Source organism: Pelobates fuscus, chromosome 10, assembly GCF_036172605.1.
Source record: "Pelobates fuscus isolate aPelFus1 chromosome 10, aPelFus1.pri, whole genome shotgun sequence".
Taxonomy (NCBI): domain Eukaryota; kingdom Metazoa; phylum Chordata; class Amphibia; order Anura; family Pelobatidae; genus Pelobates; species Pelobates fuscus.
This window is the reverse complement of record NC_086326.1, coordinates 40153257-40171629: the sequence shown is the minus strand read 5'-3', so window position 1 is coordinate 40171629 and position 18373 is coordinate 40153257. Positions and strand designations below refer to the sequence as shown.

The 18373-nt window shown below is 39.1% G+C and overlaps 1 protein-coding gene across 5 annotated transcripts in view; it reads left to right on the top strand.

The window, feature by feature from the left end:
- The window catches only part of GNB3 (G protein subunit beta 3), a 36571-nt gene that overhangs the window by 9522 nt on the left and 8676 nt on the right, over positions 1 to 18373 (top strand). For 4 of the 5 annotated variants that reach the window (XM_063435158.1, XM_063435156.1, XM_063435155.1 and 1 more), the window contains 3 exons: positions 4990 to 5091; positions 5366 to 5404; positions 7507 to 7613. In XM_063435158.1, the coding sequence (XP_063291228.1) occupies positions 5035 to 5091; positions 5366 to 5404; positions 7507 to 7613 (203 nt within the window). In that variant the 5' untranslated portion in view covers positions 4990 to 5034. Of the gene's footprint in view, positions 1 to 4978; positions 5092 to 5365; positions 5405 to 7506; positions 7614 to 18373 lie in introns of all 5 variants that reach the window. The other variant, XM_063435157.1, reaches the window with a different exon arrangement.

Sequence of the window (18373 nt, the reverse complement as noted above, 5' to 3'; positions counted from 1 at the left end):
ACTGTTTCGATTTTGTTTCAGGGGTAGGGGAACCCTATGTTTTTCATGTGGAAACAATTATAACTCTTGCATTATATTGGATGTTTAGTTTTGTTTATTTTATATTTTGCCTATTTTGTGATTTTTATTAACTCAGCAATATTTATTTGGGGTGTTTTAATATGTAACCCTGGTACCCACTGTGTTCTTTTAATATATTTGAACTCCAATAAAATGTTTGAAGTATAATCCAAAAAACTGACAATTCCCCTTTAAATATTAACCTGTAACGTGCTAAGTATACCTGCTAGCACTATATAAATAAGATATACATACACCATGTATCTCCTGCACTTATTGTACCCTGCTCTTCTGTAATGTAACCTGTGAAGTGCCAAGTTCACCTGCTAGCACTATATAAATAAAATATACATACACTGTATACCTATTGCACTTACTGTACCTCCCTCTACTGTAATGTAACCTGTAAAGTGCTAAGTACACCTGCTAGCACTATATAAATAACATATACGTACACTGTATACCTACTGCACTTACTATACCTCCTTCTTATGTAATGTAACCTGTAAAGTGCTAAGTATACCTGCTAGCACTATATAAATAAAATATACATACACTGTATACCTACTGCACTTACTGTACTTCCTTCTTCTGTATTGTAACCTGTAAAGTGCTAAGTATACCTGCTAGCACTATATAAATTATATATTATAATTATATATTATATATATAATTATATATATATATATACACTGAACAAAAATATAAATGCAACACTTTTGTTTTTTTTCATGAGCTGAACTCAAAGATCTAAGACCTTTTTCTATGCACACAAAAGTCCTATTTATCTCAAATATTGTTCACAAATCTGTCTAAATCTGTGTTAGTGAGCACTTCTCCTTTGCCGAGATAATTCATCCACCTCAAGATGCTGATTAGACAGCATGATTATTGCAAAGGTGTGCCTTGGGCTGGTCACAATAAAAGGCCACTCTTAAATGTGCAGTTTTATCACACAGCACAATGTCACAGATGTTGCAAGTTTTGAGGAAGCGTGCAATTGGCATGCTGACTGCAGGAATGTCCATCAGAGCTGTTGTATCTGTATATCTACCTTTACTGTAATGTAACTTGCAAAATGCTAAGTATACCCGTTAGCGCATATAAATAAAATATACATAGACTGTATACCTACTGCACTTACTGTACCTCCCTCTACTGTAATGTAATCTGTAAAGTGCTAAGTACACTTGTTAGCTCTATATAAATAAAATATATATAGACTGTATACCTACTGTACCTCTCTCTACAGTAATGTAACATGTAAAGTACTAAGTACACCTATTAGTGCTAAATAAATGAAACATACATACTCTGTATACCTACAGCACTTAACGTACCTCCCTTTATTGTAATGTAACTTGCAAAGTTCTACATACACCTCTTACCGCCATATAAATAATATATATACTCCACCACCCAGTCAGTGTGATCTGGTATGTTCTTTCTATATTGCCTTCATATATGCAGGGCTTAAATGTAATCTGTGTCTATAATAGCTTTAGATATTACTTTGTGTATTTTAGCTTTAGAGAAAAATTGAAATACAAAATCTCATGAAAACAGAGGTTAAATATGGAACAATTAAAAACACTGTAATTCATATTAGAATACTTACAAATTAACAGTGTCTGCTATAAGGAGGTTATGAAGGGATTGTTACTGCTTGTTTGAGGGAGTTTTTGAAGTTTGAAAAGGGGATCTGTCACTTTTCTGGGAATTACACAACTGGAAAAAAACATTGACATCACCTATAACTTTTGTGATCCTTTTCATACGATGCTCTGTTCCTGTTACATTTACAGATTTAGCAAATTACATCATAACGCAGTTAAAGCCAAGGCAAAATTGCAAATACATAGGAGAAATATAGAGAAACAAAATATTTATTTTTCACACTTTACAAATACTTATGTATTTAACATAGGCATAAAAGAAACAGAATATTAAATATCACAAGAAGCATCTTAGCAGCAGATGTATCAGTTGCAAAAACTACAGTCTTTAAAGTGTCAAGGTAGTGGCAAGAGAAAGCTCACTGTCGGCAGTAAATAGGTACGTCACTAAATAGCTACTTTGTACCCCGACAGTACAGAGTCAAAACATGGAATTGAATCAGCACCAACGTGACCCAGTCTTAACAAATACACTATGGAGTAAACCTCACAAAGTTGTATTTTTAGCAAGACTGCCACTTGGAAACAGCTTGTATCCAAGGCCAATGGACAAAGACGCTTAACCTGGTGTAAGGAGCTTAAAACCGTGACCCTTTAAGAAATTCAGTAATATGGTCTAATGCGTCACCTTTCCCCCTATCTCCTATATTGGAATGGGTTTACGTGTGCAGAAAGCCAAAGTATTTCTTCGTCCTGTGAAACGTGGCTGCGGAAGGATCTGTGAAGGAACAGACAGCCATTTTGTTGAGAGCCATTAGGTGCTGTCGCTGTATATTACCCACATATACCTGTATCATGTATGTATATATTTTAAGATCTTCCAAAAATGTAATTGTAGCATTCAAACACTGGCAAATGACCCATTAAATGTGTTATCGCTGAAACAAAGGAACATAATATGCCGTAGTTTGTTGAGTCATTGTACAGCGCTGCGGAATGTGTTGGCACTTTATAAATAATAATAATGATTATTGTGTCAGTAATGGGTTTGGCTGGATTTTCAACCTCAGGGTTATGAGAGTGATAGCCTTAAGAGCAAAGGGATATCCGGTAATAAGGGTGGTACTTGGGGCATTATTATAATCCCTTCAATGCCACAGACGTAATGAGGGATATTTTATAAAAGCGTTTTGAAAAGTGTCTTAATTTCTGATCTGTGATTGGTTTGTATTTATCAAAGGACAACTGTCACCTCAAAGCTATATTTTAAGATAATTGAACTTGTTCATCAAGTTGCGAAAAGAAATAGATTTTTTTTTAACTGTATCTAAAAAAAACAAGATAACTCATCCCTACCTTTATAATATGACAGGATCCTTCAGCCATATATGTACACCTTGGGTCACACAGTGTATGAAAACTGACAGTTTCTGCTGTGTTTACTGGTTCTGTGCTGAGAGTGAAGCAGGAAAGACCATAGACACTAAACGCAGGGAAGCCCATAGAGACTAAACGCAGGGAAGACAATAGAGACTAAATGCAGTGAAGACCATAGAGACTAAATGCAGGGGAGACCATAGAGACTAAATGTAGGGAATACCATAGAGACTAAATGCAGGGAAGACCATAGATACTAAATGCAGGGAAGACAATAGAGACTAAATGCAGTGAAGACCACAGATACTAAATGCAGGGAAGACAATAGAGACTAAATGCAGTGAAGACAATAGAGACTAAATGCAGTGAAGACCATAGAAACTAAATGCAGGGGAGACCATAGAGACTAAATGTAGGGAATACCATAGAGACTAAATGCAGGAAAGACCATAGAGACTAAATGCAGGAAAGACCATAGAGACTAAATGCAGGAAAGACCATAGAGACTAAATGCAGGGGAGACCATAGAGACTAAATGCAGGGGAGACCATAGAGACTAAATACAGGGAAGACCATAGATACTAAATGCAGGGAAGACCATAGAGACTTAATGTAGGGAAGAACATGGCATAGAGACTAAATGCAGGGAAGACCATAGAGACTAAATGCAGGGAAGACCATAGATACTAAATGCAGGGAAGACCATAGAGACTAAATGCAGGGGAGACCATAGAGACTAAATGAAGGGAAGACCATAGTGACTAAATGGAGGGAAGACCATAGAGACTAAATGTAGGGAAGACCATAGAGACTAAATGCAGGGAAGACCATAGAGACTAAATGTAGGGAAGACCATAGAGACTAAATGCAGGGAAGACTGTAGAGACTGTTGGTTTTCTTTTCAAAACTTGATGAAAGGATTATTATATTAAAAATAGTTTTGAGGTGACAGTAGTCCTTTAAATTGTTCTAAAAATGGTTAGAGAATTATTAGCTTTTCTCTACTTAAATTCTGCCATTTTCCACAGAAATGAAAATTTAAGAAAAGACGTTAGAGTTGTGGAAAAAAGAAAAGCCAAACAGAGTATTTTTCTGCCCAAAAATGTTGTGGTGCCCAAAATGAGCGGGCCTGTCTGGAAAAGCAGGGTCCTAGTGCCTGTTTACAGTTGTTCACAGTGCAAGTGTGTCTGATGATGTGCTCATGCTGTGCTTCCCAAGAAAACTTCCCTGGTGTCCTATAGCCAGTATAATTGGATTAGCAAGACATGACCCACCCCCCAAAAAAATCAGGACTGCTAGTATGCAGTTATGGCTATAATGGTGATAGCCGTGTAATGATGTTTATATTGATGATTGTAATAATGTGTGTGTACACTGTGTTTAATCTTTGATAGTATAGTTTTTGTATAATTAAAGTATTTTGCAGTGGGCATCTAATTGTTTGTGTGTGTTTGTATGCCAACTCTTGAGTATAACTTTCTGTTTGTATCCATTGTGTGTGTGTGTGTATGTGTTAAACAGAAATAAACTTGTAATTTTTGTTTTGTACTATGTTATCTACTGTCACAATTGTAATTTTATTTTCTGTTCTCAGTATTGCATTACCTTTACCCATGCTCCATAATTCGTCTGCTAAACCTTGCTCAATTCACCAACCCTGCCACATATTCATCCCTCCTTTTATCAGCCATTTTACTTCCGTTGACTATTGATACACTCCTTCGATCATTATTCCTTCTTCCTTCTTTTTTCATCCATCCACAACCCATTCCGTCACTCTGTTTATATTTCTCTCTTTATATCACCCATCTCTTATCATTCACTATTGCCATCCTTCTATCTATTCCCATCTCCGCCATTCTGTTCCTCTCCCTCCATTATCTCCATTTCCAATAATCTCGCTAATATTTCCCTCTTCTCTCTAGCTTTCCTCCAGCTCCCAATTCTTTCTCCATCTCTTTGTTCCTAAAGCACCTGAAAGATGGGAGAGCTTGAAGAGTTACGCAAGGAAGCTGAAAATCTGAAGAAGCAAATTGCGGTAAAAATATATTAATCATAAAACGCCAGAGTGTCTCTGCCTAGGAATGGTACATATACTCTCCCAGAGCAGACATGCCAGACTTATTGCTTCCTGAGTAATAGTGAGATAATTAGTGTCCCCATAGTAATATTGCCAGATTTATCATCCCTACAGAAGAGGTGCCAGACTTACTTTCCACTATGCACTGTGTAATATAGATCATTCTCATTATCTGCATTAATGGTTTTGTATTGTGACGGTGTGACCTGATTCTGTCTTTGCATTTTTGTAGGATGCCAGAAAACTTTGTGCAGATACAACCTTAGAAGAGGTGAGTTGTTTGTATAGTTACAGCATATTGCTCTCTCTTCTTAGTGTGTTTTATTTGCAGTGATCAGTGTGTGCTGTGGTCATTGTGCTGATTCAAGTATCTGTGCCCAGTGTGTGGATACAGGTATCTGTACTCAGTGTGTGGATACAGGTGTCTGTACTCAGTGTGTGGATACAGGTGTCTGTACTCAGTGTGTGGATACAGGTGTCTGTACTCAGTGTGTGGATACAGGTGTCTGTACTCAGTGTGTGGATACAGGTGTCTGTACTCAGTGTGTGGATACAGGTGTCTGTACTCAGTGTGTGGATACAGGTGTCTGTACTCAGTGTGTGGATACAGGTGTCTGTACTCAGTGTGTGGATACAGGTGTCTGTACTCAGTGTGTGGATACAGGTGTCTGTACTCAGTGTGTGGATACAGGTATTTGTACTCAGTGTGTGGATACAGGTGTCTGTACTCAGTGTGTGGATACAGGTGTCTGTACTCAGTGTGTGGATACAGGTGTCTGTACTCAGTGTGTGGATACAGGTGTCTGTACTCAGTGTGTGGATACAGGTATTTGTACTCAGTGTGTGGATACAGGTATTTGTACTCAGTGTGTGGATACAGGTGTCTGTACTCAGTGTGTGGATACAGGTGTCTGTACTCAGTGTGTGGATACAAGTATCTGTACTCACACACACACACACACACACACAGCACCTCTCACAAACACAGCACCCCTTATACACACACAGAGCACCCCTTACACACACACACACACACACACAGAGCACCCCTCACACACATAGAGCACCCCTCAGACAAACACAGCACCCGTCACAAATACAGCACCCCTCACGCACACATGGAGCACCCCCCACACACAGCACACCTCACAAATACAGCACCCTTCACACACAGTACCCCTAATATACACAGAACACCCTTCACACACAGCATCCCTAACACAGATCACCCCTCACACACACACACAGACAGAGCACCCCTCAAATCACAGCACCCCTCACACACACACAAACACACACACAGAGCACCCCTCTCATACACACACTGCACCCCTACACTCACTACATCCCATTCGCTATGCATACACCAGAGCTCTACGCATTGGCTGCCCCGGAGGAGCATTCAACCAATATAGTCATTCTGAGAAGAGTGTGTTGGTCTTTGGTGATGGCATAATATCCCCCCTCCCCCTCCTCTGGCCCAACCCCCTTCCCACTGGGCGGCTGTACTAAAACATGCCATGGCCGAAGGTGTCTGTATTCAGTGTTTGGACACAGGTGTCTGCACTCGGTGTTTGGACACAGGTGTCTGCACTCGGTGTTTGGACACAGGTATCTGTACTATGTGTGTGGAAACAGGAATTTGTGCTCAGTGTGTGGAAACAGGAATTTGTGCTCAGTGTGTGTATACAGGTATTTGTACTCAGTGTGTGGATACAGGTATTTGTACTCAGTGTGTGGATACAGGCATTTGTACTCATGGTGTGGATACAGGTATTTGTACTCAGTGTGTGGATACAGGTATTTGTACTCAGTGTGTGGATACAGGTATTTGTACTCAGTGTGTGGATACAGGTATTTGTACTAAGGGTGTGGATACAGGTATTTGTACTCAGTGTGTGGATACAGGTAATTGTACTAAGGGTGTGGATACAGGTATTTGTACTCAGTGTGTGGATACAGGTAATTGTACTCAGTGTGTGGATACAGGTATTTGTACTCAGTGTGTGGATACAGGTAATTGTACTCAGTGTGTGGATACAGGTATTTGTACTCAGTGTGTGGATACAGGTATTTGTACTCAGTGTGTGGATACAGGTATTTGTACTCAGTGTGTGGATACAAGTATTTGTACTAAGGGTGTGGATACAGGTATTTGTACTCAGTGTGTGGATACAGGTAATTGTACTCAGTGTGTGGATACAGGTATTTGTACTAAGGGTGTGGATACAGGTATTTGTACTCAGTGTGTGGATACAGGTATTTGTACTCAGTGTGTGGATACAGGTATTGGTACTAAGGGTGTGGATACAGGTGTCTGTGCTTGGTGATAATTGTATGATAAAGGTATAAGTAAACTGTATTTTTACCTAGATCACCAAAGCGATGGAAGTTGTCAGTCGTATTCAGTTGCGTACAAGAAGAACACTTCGCGGGCACTTGGCTAAAATATACGCCATGCACTGGTCAACTGACTCCAGGTATATATAGAAATAATGATGCAATGCAATATAAACACTACTATAGATAGTAATTGTAGTGAAATATATACACAAATACTTAACTTAAATGTTATAATGCAGCCTCCCAAGATCGTTACCCAAAGAAGACGACCTTTTCATATATAGATAACCACAAACAACACAAAACTTCGGGATACGGCTGAGAATAATTCTAAAAGGAATATAGAAAAATATACAAAATAGTGAAGTACAATTAACACATTTTATGCGCTGTATATGAATGCACTCACAGAATTATGTAGAATATATCGCTCATAGGGTGCCTCCCCCGGTAGATATGGGGGGCTAGTAGTCCCTTAGCTCCTCGTGAAACTCCTTAATAATGCTCAGGACTTCAAGCGGGCAATGGTAGGAAAAAAGGTGCTTTTATTGGTAAAAGGTGAATAATCACCATCAATATAAAATATAATTGAAATTAAAAGAAAACGGTATGGTCCTACGCGTTTCGTTCTGCGAAGAACCTCCTCAGGGACCGCATATAAAAGTAAAATCAGTATACAATCGTAACATGTAAAATACACATCCTATTCCCCCATCCCCTAGTCCTCTTTAAATAGGGCTAATCCCTATGTCCATTGGTGGTTCCGTGGGTGGTACCCGGTGTCCGTTGTTTGATTGGTCATGTAGGGAGGCTGCTCAGCTGTTTCCCATCCTTCTCGCATTGCTTGTAATCGAATTTGGCGCGTTCGGATAACCGGAACCGGAAGTATGGGTTATACCGCACTTCCGCGTTCCACATGCGTTCCACCTACGGTTAATATGCGTTCCACCTTCGTTATATTTCAACCTTATTATATCATCATAAAATTCAACATAGAGCAGTATATTCCATCTACTGAAAGGAAAATAGTATTAGTAACTTCATTATCTGCACATTTTATTTGTAATTAGACTCATAACAAGTCACCATTATTTAGTTATAATGAAACAGTGATACAAAATATTTAGAGAGTGGAATATGTGCAACAAAACACATTTTTTTTGAATATATAATTCAATCTCCCAAAAAAATCTTATATTAGTTTAAAGTGTAGTATGCACAATGAAAATATATATTATATACTAATATTCATTAATTATTAGTGTGATTAGTGCCAAAAAGCTGAAATAAAAATAATAAATAAATCTTGTGATGTTCCTATAAATAGTCTCCAATATTAAATGGAGTTACACATATATCTGGTGTCCCAAATAATTATAATATGGACATATTTTAACCTGTTATTTCTATTAATAGATACATATAGAATTAATATTATATTAAGATATCTAAAGAAACCAAGTGTTTCAAAATATAGAGAATCTATACACCCAAATACAATTAGATTCCAAAATTCCAGGGAAATTCAACTGATACATATACCGTACTTAATATAAAAAATATTAATTATGTATAGTTTTTCACATATGTGTAGAAAAAACTATATTAAAAATGAAATAACAATAACCCAAAAGATATATATAAATATAAATGTGTTAAGGACAAATGGTTATATGAATCTTAATCCAAAAAACATACTAAATCGATCCCTATATTGAGGCCCTTTGGTTCTAGGGTACTAAACCTATGTTAAGAGAAGAAATATTTCCCTGGATTCTATGCCCAACCATCAAAGGAGGTCTAGAGTCCGGGAAAAAGGTCAGGGTGGTGGTACCAGTTCCACCTAATATGGGCTTGAACCCGGAAAATGTGAATACAGAAAAAACACTAAAATCGGGTAGTACCCCTTTAAGGAGTGCTCCCAATTAACTGGTATAGATGTTAGTGGACATGCCTAAAACAGACAGGAAAAAATAATAAAAAGATATACCAGTAAGCTTAATCTGGGAGAATAAGGAAACAGATGAAGGGGTTATAGCAACTATCAAAAGTAAGGTACACAGAGTATATGGTAAGCTCCCAAGTATCCTGGCTAAACAAATGTTACAATTAAACTTTATTAGCTGTCGCCAAAAAGATACAGTTGCCTCAGTGTACTTTTGCAAGTATTGCTACTAATCCCTATAACGTTACTGGGAGACTGCTTCAAGGGCTGTACAGTAATGAAAATAGTTATCCTTAATGTCAGAGCGATTTAACAGCCGAAGCAAAGAAAAATGGGAAAAATATTTTATAACCCTATTGAAGCAGACATGCCAGTAATACAGGTGCAGTAAAATGGGGAGAGAATAGTAAGATAATGTATCCTCCCCTGCTAAACACCTATAATGAATGTACAGGTAGACAAAGGGAAAAATGGGGGAGAACCTGTGTGAGATTGTCCCCTAATCGAGGAGGGCAGCTATAGGTGCTAAATCCAAAACCAAGGAATATCTGTCTTAGTCCTATGATAACTGAAAGCACTACTATGCTAGTTCCCTGCAAACTCCTTTTAACACCTTCGTGGGTGTTCTATGCTAACACTCGCGCTAGGAGTAAAGTCCCTATGCAAATCAACTACCTGCTGAAATTCCTATTCTCCGTAAGGCATAATATGATCGGCTTACAAAATAATACAAAACATAAGTGCGATAAAGGATTCCCTTAGGTGCATAGTGAGTGCACGGTGAGTGCTCTAGTGAAGTGTAGGGATATCCTAAGGCGAAGACCCGACGCGCGTTTCGGAGTTTAAAACTCCTTCGTCAGGGGCTGAAATTTGCCGCCCGAATCCCCCCCGGTTTTAAATGTGATTCGACCAATCAGGTAGCGAGATCCCGATTGGTCATCAGTGACGTGTCGGTTGTATACCACGTGAGGATACCGTGGGTGGAATACATACGTCACAAGATTGGCAGCTTCACTGCCCTCCCCCTTATGCTCTTACGGCATGATACGGACATAAATCCTGCCCATGATTGTAACGAGATATTTAGGTTGAATGCTTGCAGTATAGATTAAGTTTTTGGGTGTCTGGTGTTTTGGATTTATGTCCGTATCATGCCGTAAGAGCATAAGGGGGAGGGCAGTGAAGCTGCCAATCTTGTGACGTATGTATTCCACCCACGGTATCCTCACGTGGTATACAACCGACACGTCACTGATGACCAATCGGGATCTCGCTACCTGATTGGTCGAATCACATTTAAAACCGTGGGGGATTCGGGCGGCAAATTTCAGCCCCTGACGAAGGAGTTTTAAACTCCGAAACGCGCGTCGGGTCTTCGCCTTAGGATATCCCTACACTTCACTAGAGCACTCACCGTGCACTCACTATGCACCTAAGGGAATCCTTTATCGCACTTATGTTTTGTATTATTTTGTAAGCCGATCATATTATGCCTTACGGAGAATAGGAATTTCAGCAGGTAGTTGATTTGCATAGGGACTTTACTCCTAGCGCGAGTGTTAGCATAGAACACCCACGAAGGTGTTAAAAGGAGTTTGCAGGGAACTAGCATAGTAGTGCTTTCAGTTATCATAGGACTAAGACAGATATTCCTTGGTTTTGGATTTAGCACCTATAGCTGCCCTCCTCGATTAGGGGACAATCTCACACAGGTTCTCCCCCATTTTTCCCTTTGTCTACCTGTACATTCATTATAGGTGTTTAGCAGGGGAGGATACATTATCTTACTATTCTCTCCCCATTTTACTGCACCTGTATTACTGGCATGTCTGCTTCAATAGGGTTATAAAATATTTTTCCCATTTTTCTTTGCTTCGGCTGTTAAATCGCTCTGACATTAAGGATAACTATTTTCATTACTGTACAGCCCTTGAAGCAGTCTCCCAGTAACGTTATAGGGATTAGTAGCAATACTTGCAAAAGTACACTGAGGCAACTGTATCTTTTTGGCGACAGCTAATAAAGTTTAATTGTAACATTTGTTTAGCCAGGATACTTGGGAGCTTACCATATACTCTGTGTACCTTACTTTTGATAGTTGCTATAACCCCTTCATCTGTTTCCTTATTCTCCCAGATTAAGCTTACTGGTATATCTTTTTATTATTTTTTCCTGTCTGTTTTAGGCATGTCCACTAACATCTATACCAGTTAATTGGGAGCACTCCTTAAAGGGGTACTACCCGATTTTAGTGTTTTTTCTGTACTAAACCTATGTATCCAAAAAGTTTCCCTCTGAGATAATTTTTGGACCCTATCACCTCCTCGTCCGAATGGAAAAACTCTTTCGATACCCATAAACTTAAATTCCTTAAAGGTAAATGATGAACAGTTGGAACAGTGAGCCGGAACGGAATGGGTTGTAAGTTTTTTTTCTAATATTATTTAAATGTTCAAGTATTCTGACTTTTAAAGTCCTTTTTGTGCGTCCCACGTACTGTTTGCCACACGGACATTGCAGTAAGTAAACTACATAGTCCGTGTGGCAACTAATCTCAGATTTCACTTTGAAGACTTCCACTGTAACCTTACTGTGAAAGACCTTAGTTTTAAACAACGATGTGGTGGTGCAAGCTTTACAAGTTCCACAGCCTATGTACGAACCTAAGGCCGGAGAAATGTTGGTATTACGATGTTTGATAGCATAGCTAGGAGCCAGTAAATTCTTGAGATTCTTATTCTTTTTATAGATCACCATAGGGCGATTCCGGTAAAGACCTTCCCAAAACTGGGTCCTATAACAAGATGGGCCAGAATTCTTAAATCAGTAAGCTCTTTTTAATTCTATAATGATCAGTGTTATATTGAATTATAAAGGATGATTTGAAGTTTGTATTATTTTCATTCGCACTACATTTATCCTCGAACAATAAATTGCGCTGCAGTGAACTACTGGAACGGATTTCTTTATCCAATTAATTTTTATTGTAGCCTCTGTCAATAAGCTTTTTCTTGATGTGTGATGATTGGGCTCTAAAATCCTAAAGATTAGAACAGTTCCGTCTTAACTGTAAACTGGCTTCTAGCTATACCGCGTAGCCATGGTTTATGGTGACAGCTTCGTTGATGTACGAAACCGTTGCCATCTGTGGGTTTAAAAAAACACCTAGTCTGTATTTGATCTTGATCACAAAAAAGGACACGATCCAAAAAATGGATTTCATATTTATTCCATTCTGGAGTGAAAACTAAAAAACTGATTACCATTAAGATACCAAACAAAATCCTGAAAAGCAACCGAAGACCCCTTCCAGATAATAATGACATCGTCAATATATCGCCGCTATAGGACCAGGCTCTCCCTCCAGCCATGCCCAGACCACACGAAAAGTGCTTCCCAACTTCTCATGTAGGTGTTGGCATAGCTGGGGGTGAACCTGGTGCCCATGGCGTTCCCAGTGATCTGTAAATAATAATCACCATTAAAGAAAAAATAATTGTGATCCAAAATAAATTGAACTGAGGATAAAATAAACCCCCTATTGTCTGCAGATAATGTACTGTCTCTAGACGTGTAATAATCAACTGATTCCAGCCCTAGGGTATGGCTGATCACGGTATACAGAGAGGTCACATCTAGTGTGGCCCAACTGTATTCCGGCTTCCATTCGATACATTCCAACTCTTGTAAAAAAGATTTTGTATCTCACACATAGGAAGGTGCTCCCTGTGCATACTTTTGTAAAAAATAATCTACATAAGCGGATAAATTAGCTGTTAATGAATTTAAACTGCTAATAATAGGGCGCCCTGGTGGATTAGGGAGGCGTTTGTGTGTTTTAGGGAAAAAATTTAAAAATCGGTATAACGGGATTCTTTTGAAATAAAAAATCAAAGTTTTTTTGAGTAATGATCCCATTATTATATGATTTATCCAATAAGATCCTAAGCTCCGAATTGAAGCGGAACGTGGGATCATTGGAAAGAGTAGTGTAATTTTTTTTATCCCCCAAAATGTTAGCAGATTCTTCTAGATAATAGGAAGTGGTCATCAAAACTATGCCACCTCCCTTATCCGCCTCTCTGATTATTAAATCATCACGTTCCATTAGATTTTTTAGAATTTTTTCTTTTCTCCTTGTAAGGTTAGAGGTTTGTGGTCTTTTTTTATCCTTTATACTGAAAAACTGGAACGTTTGGTTCACCATGTGTTCAAATGTTTCTAAAAAAGGGCCCTTGCTTTATACAGGAAAAAAAATGTGATTTTGGTTGAAGAGATAAGACAGAGATCCATGGGAACAATACACAATATAATGACCGAGAACAAAATTTTCAGGGAAAAAACAATTACCAATTATTTCCGTCCAAGAATGGAAACCTGGGAACATCCCAACAGATTTGCTCCTCTGTATCAGAACTCACCCACGAAAAGGGTGAGAACAGAGGATTAATTCAACTACCACAGGTTGCCTATTCACTAGAACAAAGGGAAATAGATAATGGTATTTTCAATTTAACAAAGACCGCCCTGACAGATGAAGAGATTAATTTATTATCCAAGGAAATGAAATTTGCCCCCAGTAAGAACTATTTTAGTCTCTTTATAGATCTAAAGAAGTTTATTCGTTCATTGACAATCAGGAGACATTTCCTTCTAAATCCATCACCTTCAGATGATACCCTAAATATTTCAACAACCCCTTCTAACTATAGATTTCAACCAAAATCAAATTTTTTTCCTGTACAAAGCAAGGGCCCTTTTTTAGAAACATTTGAACACATGGTGAACCAAACGTTCCAGTTTTTCAGTATAAAGGATAAAAAAAAGACGGGGGCGGAGCCTGACCGGGGAGCTGCACAGACGTGCTTACTCTGAGCTCCGGATTCTGACCACGGTTAACGGCAAAAATCAACGGTGCATACCGCAAATCTTGCACCCTGGTTCACCCTACCTTGTTACACTGGGGCAGAGGTACCGGGGGATACCTTCCGAGACACTATGACCGCCATACCGCTGAACCGGAGGACCGAGGCCTACACATCACTGGGCTGGCGAGAGACGGCCGCTCTCCCAGCACGACAAATCATGATGCACCCGCAGTATCGGACCTCCTCCCCCCCCCCCCCCAGGACCGGTGGGGGTTATCCCGGTCCCTATTAGCAGATATCATCGACCCACAAATGCTGCAAACGGGGACAATACTCCACAGCATGCTCCGAACCAGCAAACAGTGCTCCACAAAATGGCGCCCACAAACTTCAACGCTGAGCCTGCTCTCCATCAGCCCCTCCACGAACGTCTGGATGCCCTGCTGCAAAGCTTTTGGGAAAAACTGGAGCAGCGGACGGCACAACGACCGCCTCACCGACAAGAGGTAGGGGAAAGGCGGGAGGCCGTGAGACAAAGCGGGCGTTCCCCGGGCAAACCCGCCATACGCTTACAGGCGGAGTGCCCTTCTAGGCAGGGGCCCAACAGGAGACCTCCTCCTAAACGCCGACCACACCGCAGGAGGGTCGCCCGCCGCCGGCGGCGGAGAACCACCAGGGCCCTCCAAAGCGCCCACAACGGGAAAGACCCGGCCCCGAGAGGTACCCGAGTCTGTGGACACAAGGTGTGGGCCCAACTTCAAGCCTGGAGCTGGGGTGAAGCTCCGCGCCGTACTCCAACCACCTCCGTGCTTACCCACCTGACACCTCCGCTGATGAACTACCGATCACTCCCTTGCTCACCACCTGCCATGAGACCGACAGGGATCGGCTGAATGAATCCTAGATCCCGATCATAAAAGGCCAGACCACAAGCTGACGGACACTCACGACCTGGCGCAATATTACCTAAGCAATCTACCTAAGAGACATGCATAACCTTATGTTTTGTTTTACTATTCAATGCACCTAAGTTTTACCTGTTGTTTTTATATTTTGTGGAAACGTTAGCTGAGCCAGATCTCACATTCTCAAGCAGCATGTTACCAATATAAATCTCAGACCTATAGCGGGTACTTTCAACTACAGTTGTGATATGGCTGCAGACTGAGGGTGCATTAGTTTTATCTCTCCATAGTACTACCCACCCTGAGCGGTGGATATGTTTATATTCTTGACCCACACAGTCGAACAGTTAATTTTACCAGCACACACTGTAACGTTACCATGCACGCGACGCGTCCACTTAATGTCCCATTAGCCTCTTGGCGCATGTCAGGACACCCTATGTGACCCACGTATGTTTACTAATGCCTCCTGAGTTAATATATACTGTATGCTAAACTTAGATGGCGACCCTCATAAAATTTTAATATTATCGTTTGCTACGCTAGACTAATGTCTTTACCTACTTCTAGTTTAATCTACCGACAATCCACATGTGTTTATGTCCCCTATGCTACTGTAAATTGGAGTAAATCCAGCCTGAATCGTGCTATATTTACTGACTGCATGTCTAGGAAATTATATTGTATTTCGCTATTCCTTTGACTTTCTAACACGTCATGCAGTGCTCTTGAATACACTATGTTGTTCCCAAACGACAAGTTCATAATTTAAAAAAAAAAAACGAAGCATCGTTATTCAGAAATGTACTAGTTTAACGCTGATAATGTTTACACCCTCTAATGTAATCAAACTATACGTTTCCCTCTTCTCTTCTGTACCCCATCACAAATGCTTCAATAAAAGAAAGATTGACAAAAAAAAAAAAAAGACCACAAATCTCTAACCTTACAAGGAGAGAAGAAAAAATTCTAAAACATCTAATGAAACGTGATTCTAATGGAACGTTAAATTCATTAACAGCTAATTTATCCGCTTATGTAGATTCTTTTTTATAAAAGTATGCACAGGGAGCACCTTCCTATGTGCGAGATACAAAATCTTTTTTACAAGAGTTGGAATGTATCGAATGGAAGCCGGAATACAGTTGGGCCACACTAGATGTGACCTCTCTGTATACCGTGATCAGCCATACCCTAGGGCTGGAATCAGTTGATTATTACACGTCTAGAGACAGTACATTATCTGCAGACAATAGGGGGTTTATTTTATCCTCAGTTCAATTTATTTTGGATCACAATTATTTTTTCTTTAATGGTGATTATTATTTACAGATCACTGGGAACGCCATGGGCACCAGGTTCACCCCCAGCTATGCCAACACCTACATGAGAAGTTGGGAAGCACTTTTCGTGTGGTCTGGGCATGGCTGGAGGGAGAGCCTGGTCCTATAGCGGCGATATATTGACGATGTCATTATTATCTGGAAGGGGTCTTCGGTTGCTTTTCAGGATTTTGTTTGGTATCTTAATGGTAATCAGTATAATTTAGTTTTCACTCCAGAATGGAATAAATATGAAATCAAGTTTTTGGATCTTGTCCTTTTTTGTGATCAAGATCAAATACAGACTAGGTGTTTTTTTAAACCCACAGATGGCAACGGTTTCGTACATCAACGAAGCTGTCACCATAAACCATGGCTACGGGGTATAGCTAGAAGCCAGTTTACACGCGTTAGACGGAACTGTTCTAATCTTCAGGATTTTAGGGCCCAATCATCACACTTTAAGAAAAAGCTTATTGACAGAGGCTACAATAAAAATTCATTGGATAAAGAAATCCGTTCCATTAGTTCACTGCAGCGCAATTTATTGTTAGAGGATAAATGTAGTGCGAATGAAAATAATACAAACTTCAAATCATCAATATAACACTGATCATTATAGAATTAAAAAGAGCTTACAAGAATTCTGGCCCATCTTGTTACAGGACCCAGTTTTGGGAAGGTCTTTACCGGATTGCCCTATGGTGATCTATAAAAAGAATAAGAATCTCAAGAATTTACTGGCTCCTAGCTATGCTATCAAACATCGTAATACCAACATTTCTCCGGCCTTAGGTTCGTACAGAGGCTGTGGAACTTGTAAAGCTTGCACCACCACATCGTTGTTTAAAACTAAGGTCTTTCACAGTAAGGTCACAGTGGAAGTCTTCAAAGTGAAATCTGAGATTAGTTGCCACACGGACTATGTAGTTTACTTACTGCAATGTCCGTGTGGCAAACAGTACGTGGGACGCACAAAAAGGACTTTAAAAGTCAGAATACTTGAACATTTAAATAATATTAGAAAAAAAACTTACAACCCATTCTGTTCCGGCTCACTGTTCCAACTGTCCATCATTTACCTGTAAGGAATTTAAGTTTATGGGTATCGAAAGAGTTTTTCCATTCGGGCGAGGAGGTGATAGGGTCCAAAAATTATCTCAGAGGGAAACTTTTTGGATACATAGGTTGAGTACCCTAGAACCAAAGGTCCTCAATATAGGGATCGATTTAGTATGTTTTTTGGATTAAGATTCATATAACCATTTGTCCTTAACACATTTATATTTATATATATCTTTTGGGTTATTGTTATTTCATTTTTAATATAGTTTTTTCTACACATATGTGAAAAACTATACATAATTAATATTTTTTATATTAAGTATATGTATCAGTTGATTTTCCTTGGAATTTGGGAATCTAATTGTATTTGGGTGTATAGATCCTCTATATTTTGAAACACTTGGTTTCTTTAGATATCTTAATATAATATTAATTATATATTTATCTATTAATAGAAATAACAGGTTAAAATATGTCCATATTATAATTATTTGGGACACCAGATATATGTGTAACTCCATTTAATATTGGAGACTATTTATAGGCACATCACAAGATTTATTTATTATTTTTATTTCAGCTTTTTGGCACTAATCACACTAATAATTAATGAATATTAGTATATAATATATATTTTCATTGTGCATACTACACTTTAAACTAATATAAGATTTTTTTGGGAGATTGAATTATATATTCCAAAAAAATTTGTTTTGTTGCACATATTTCACGCTCTAAATATTTTGTATCACTGTTTCATTATAACTAAATAATGGTGACTTGTTATGAGTC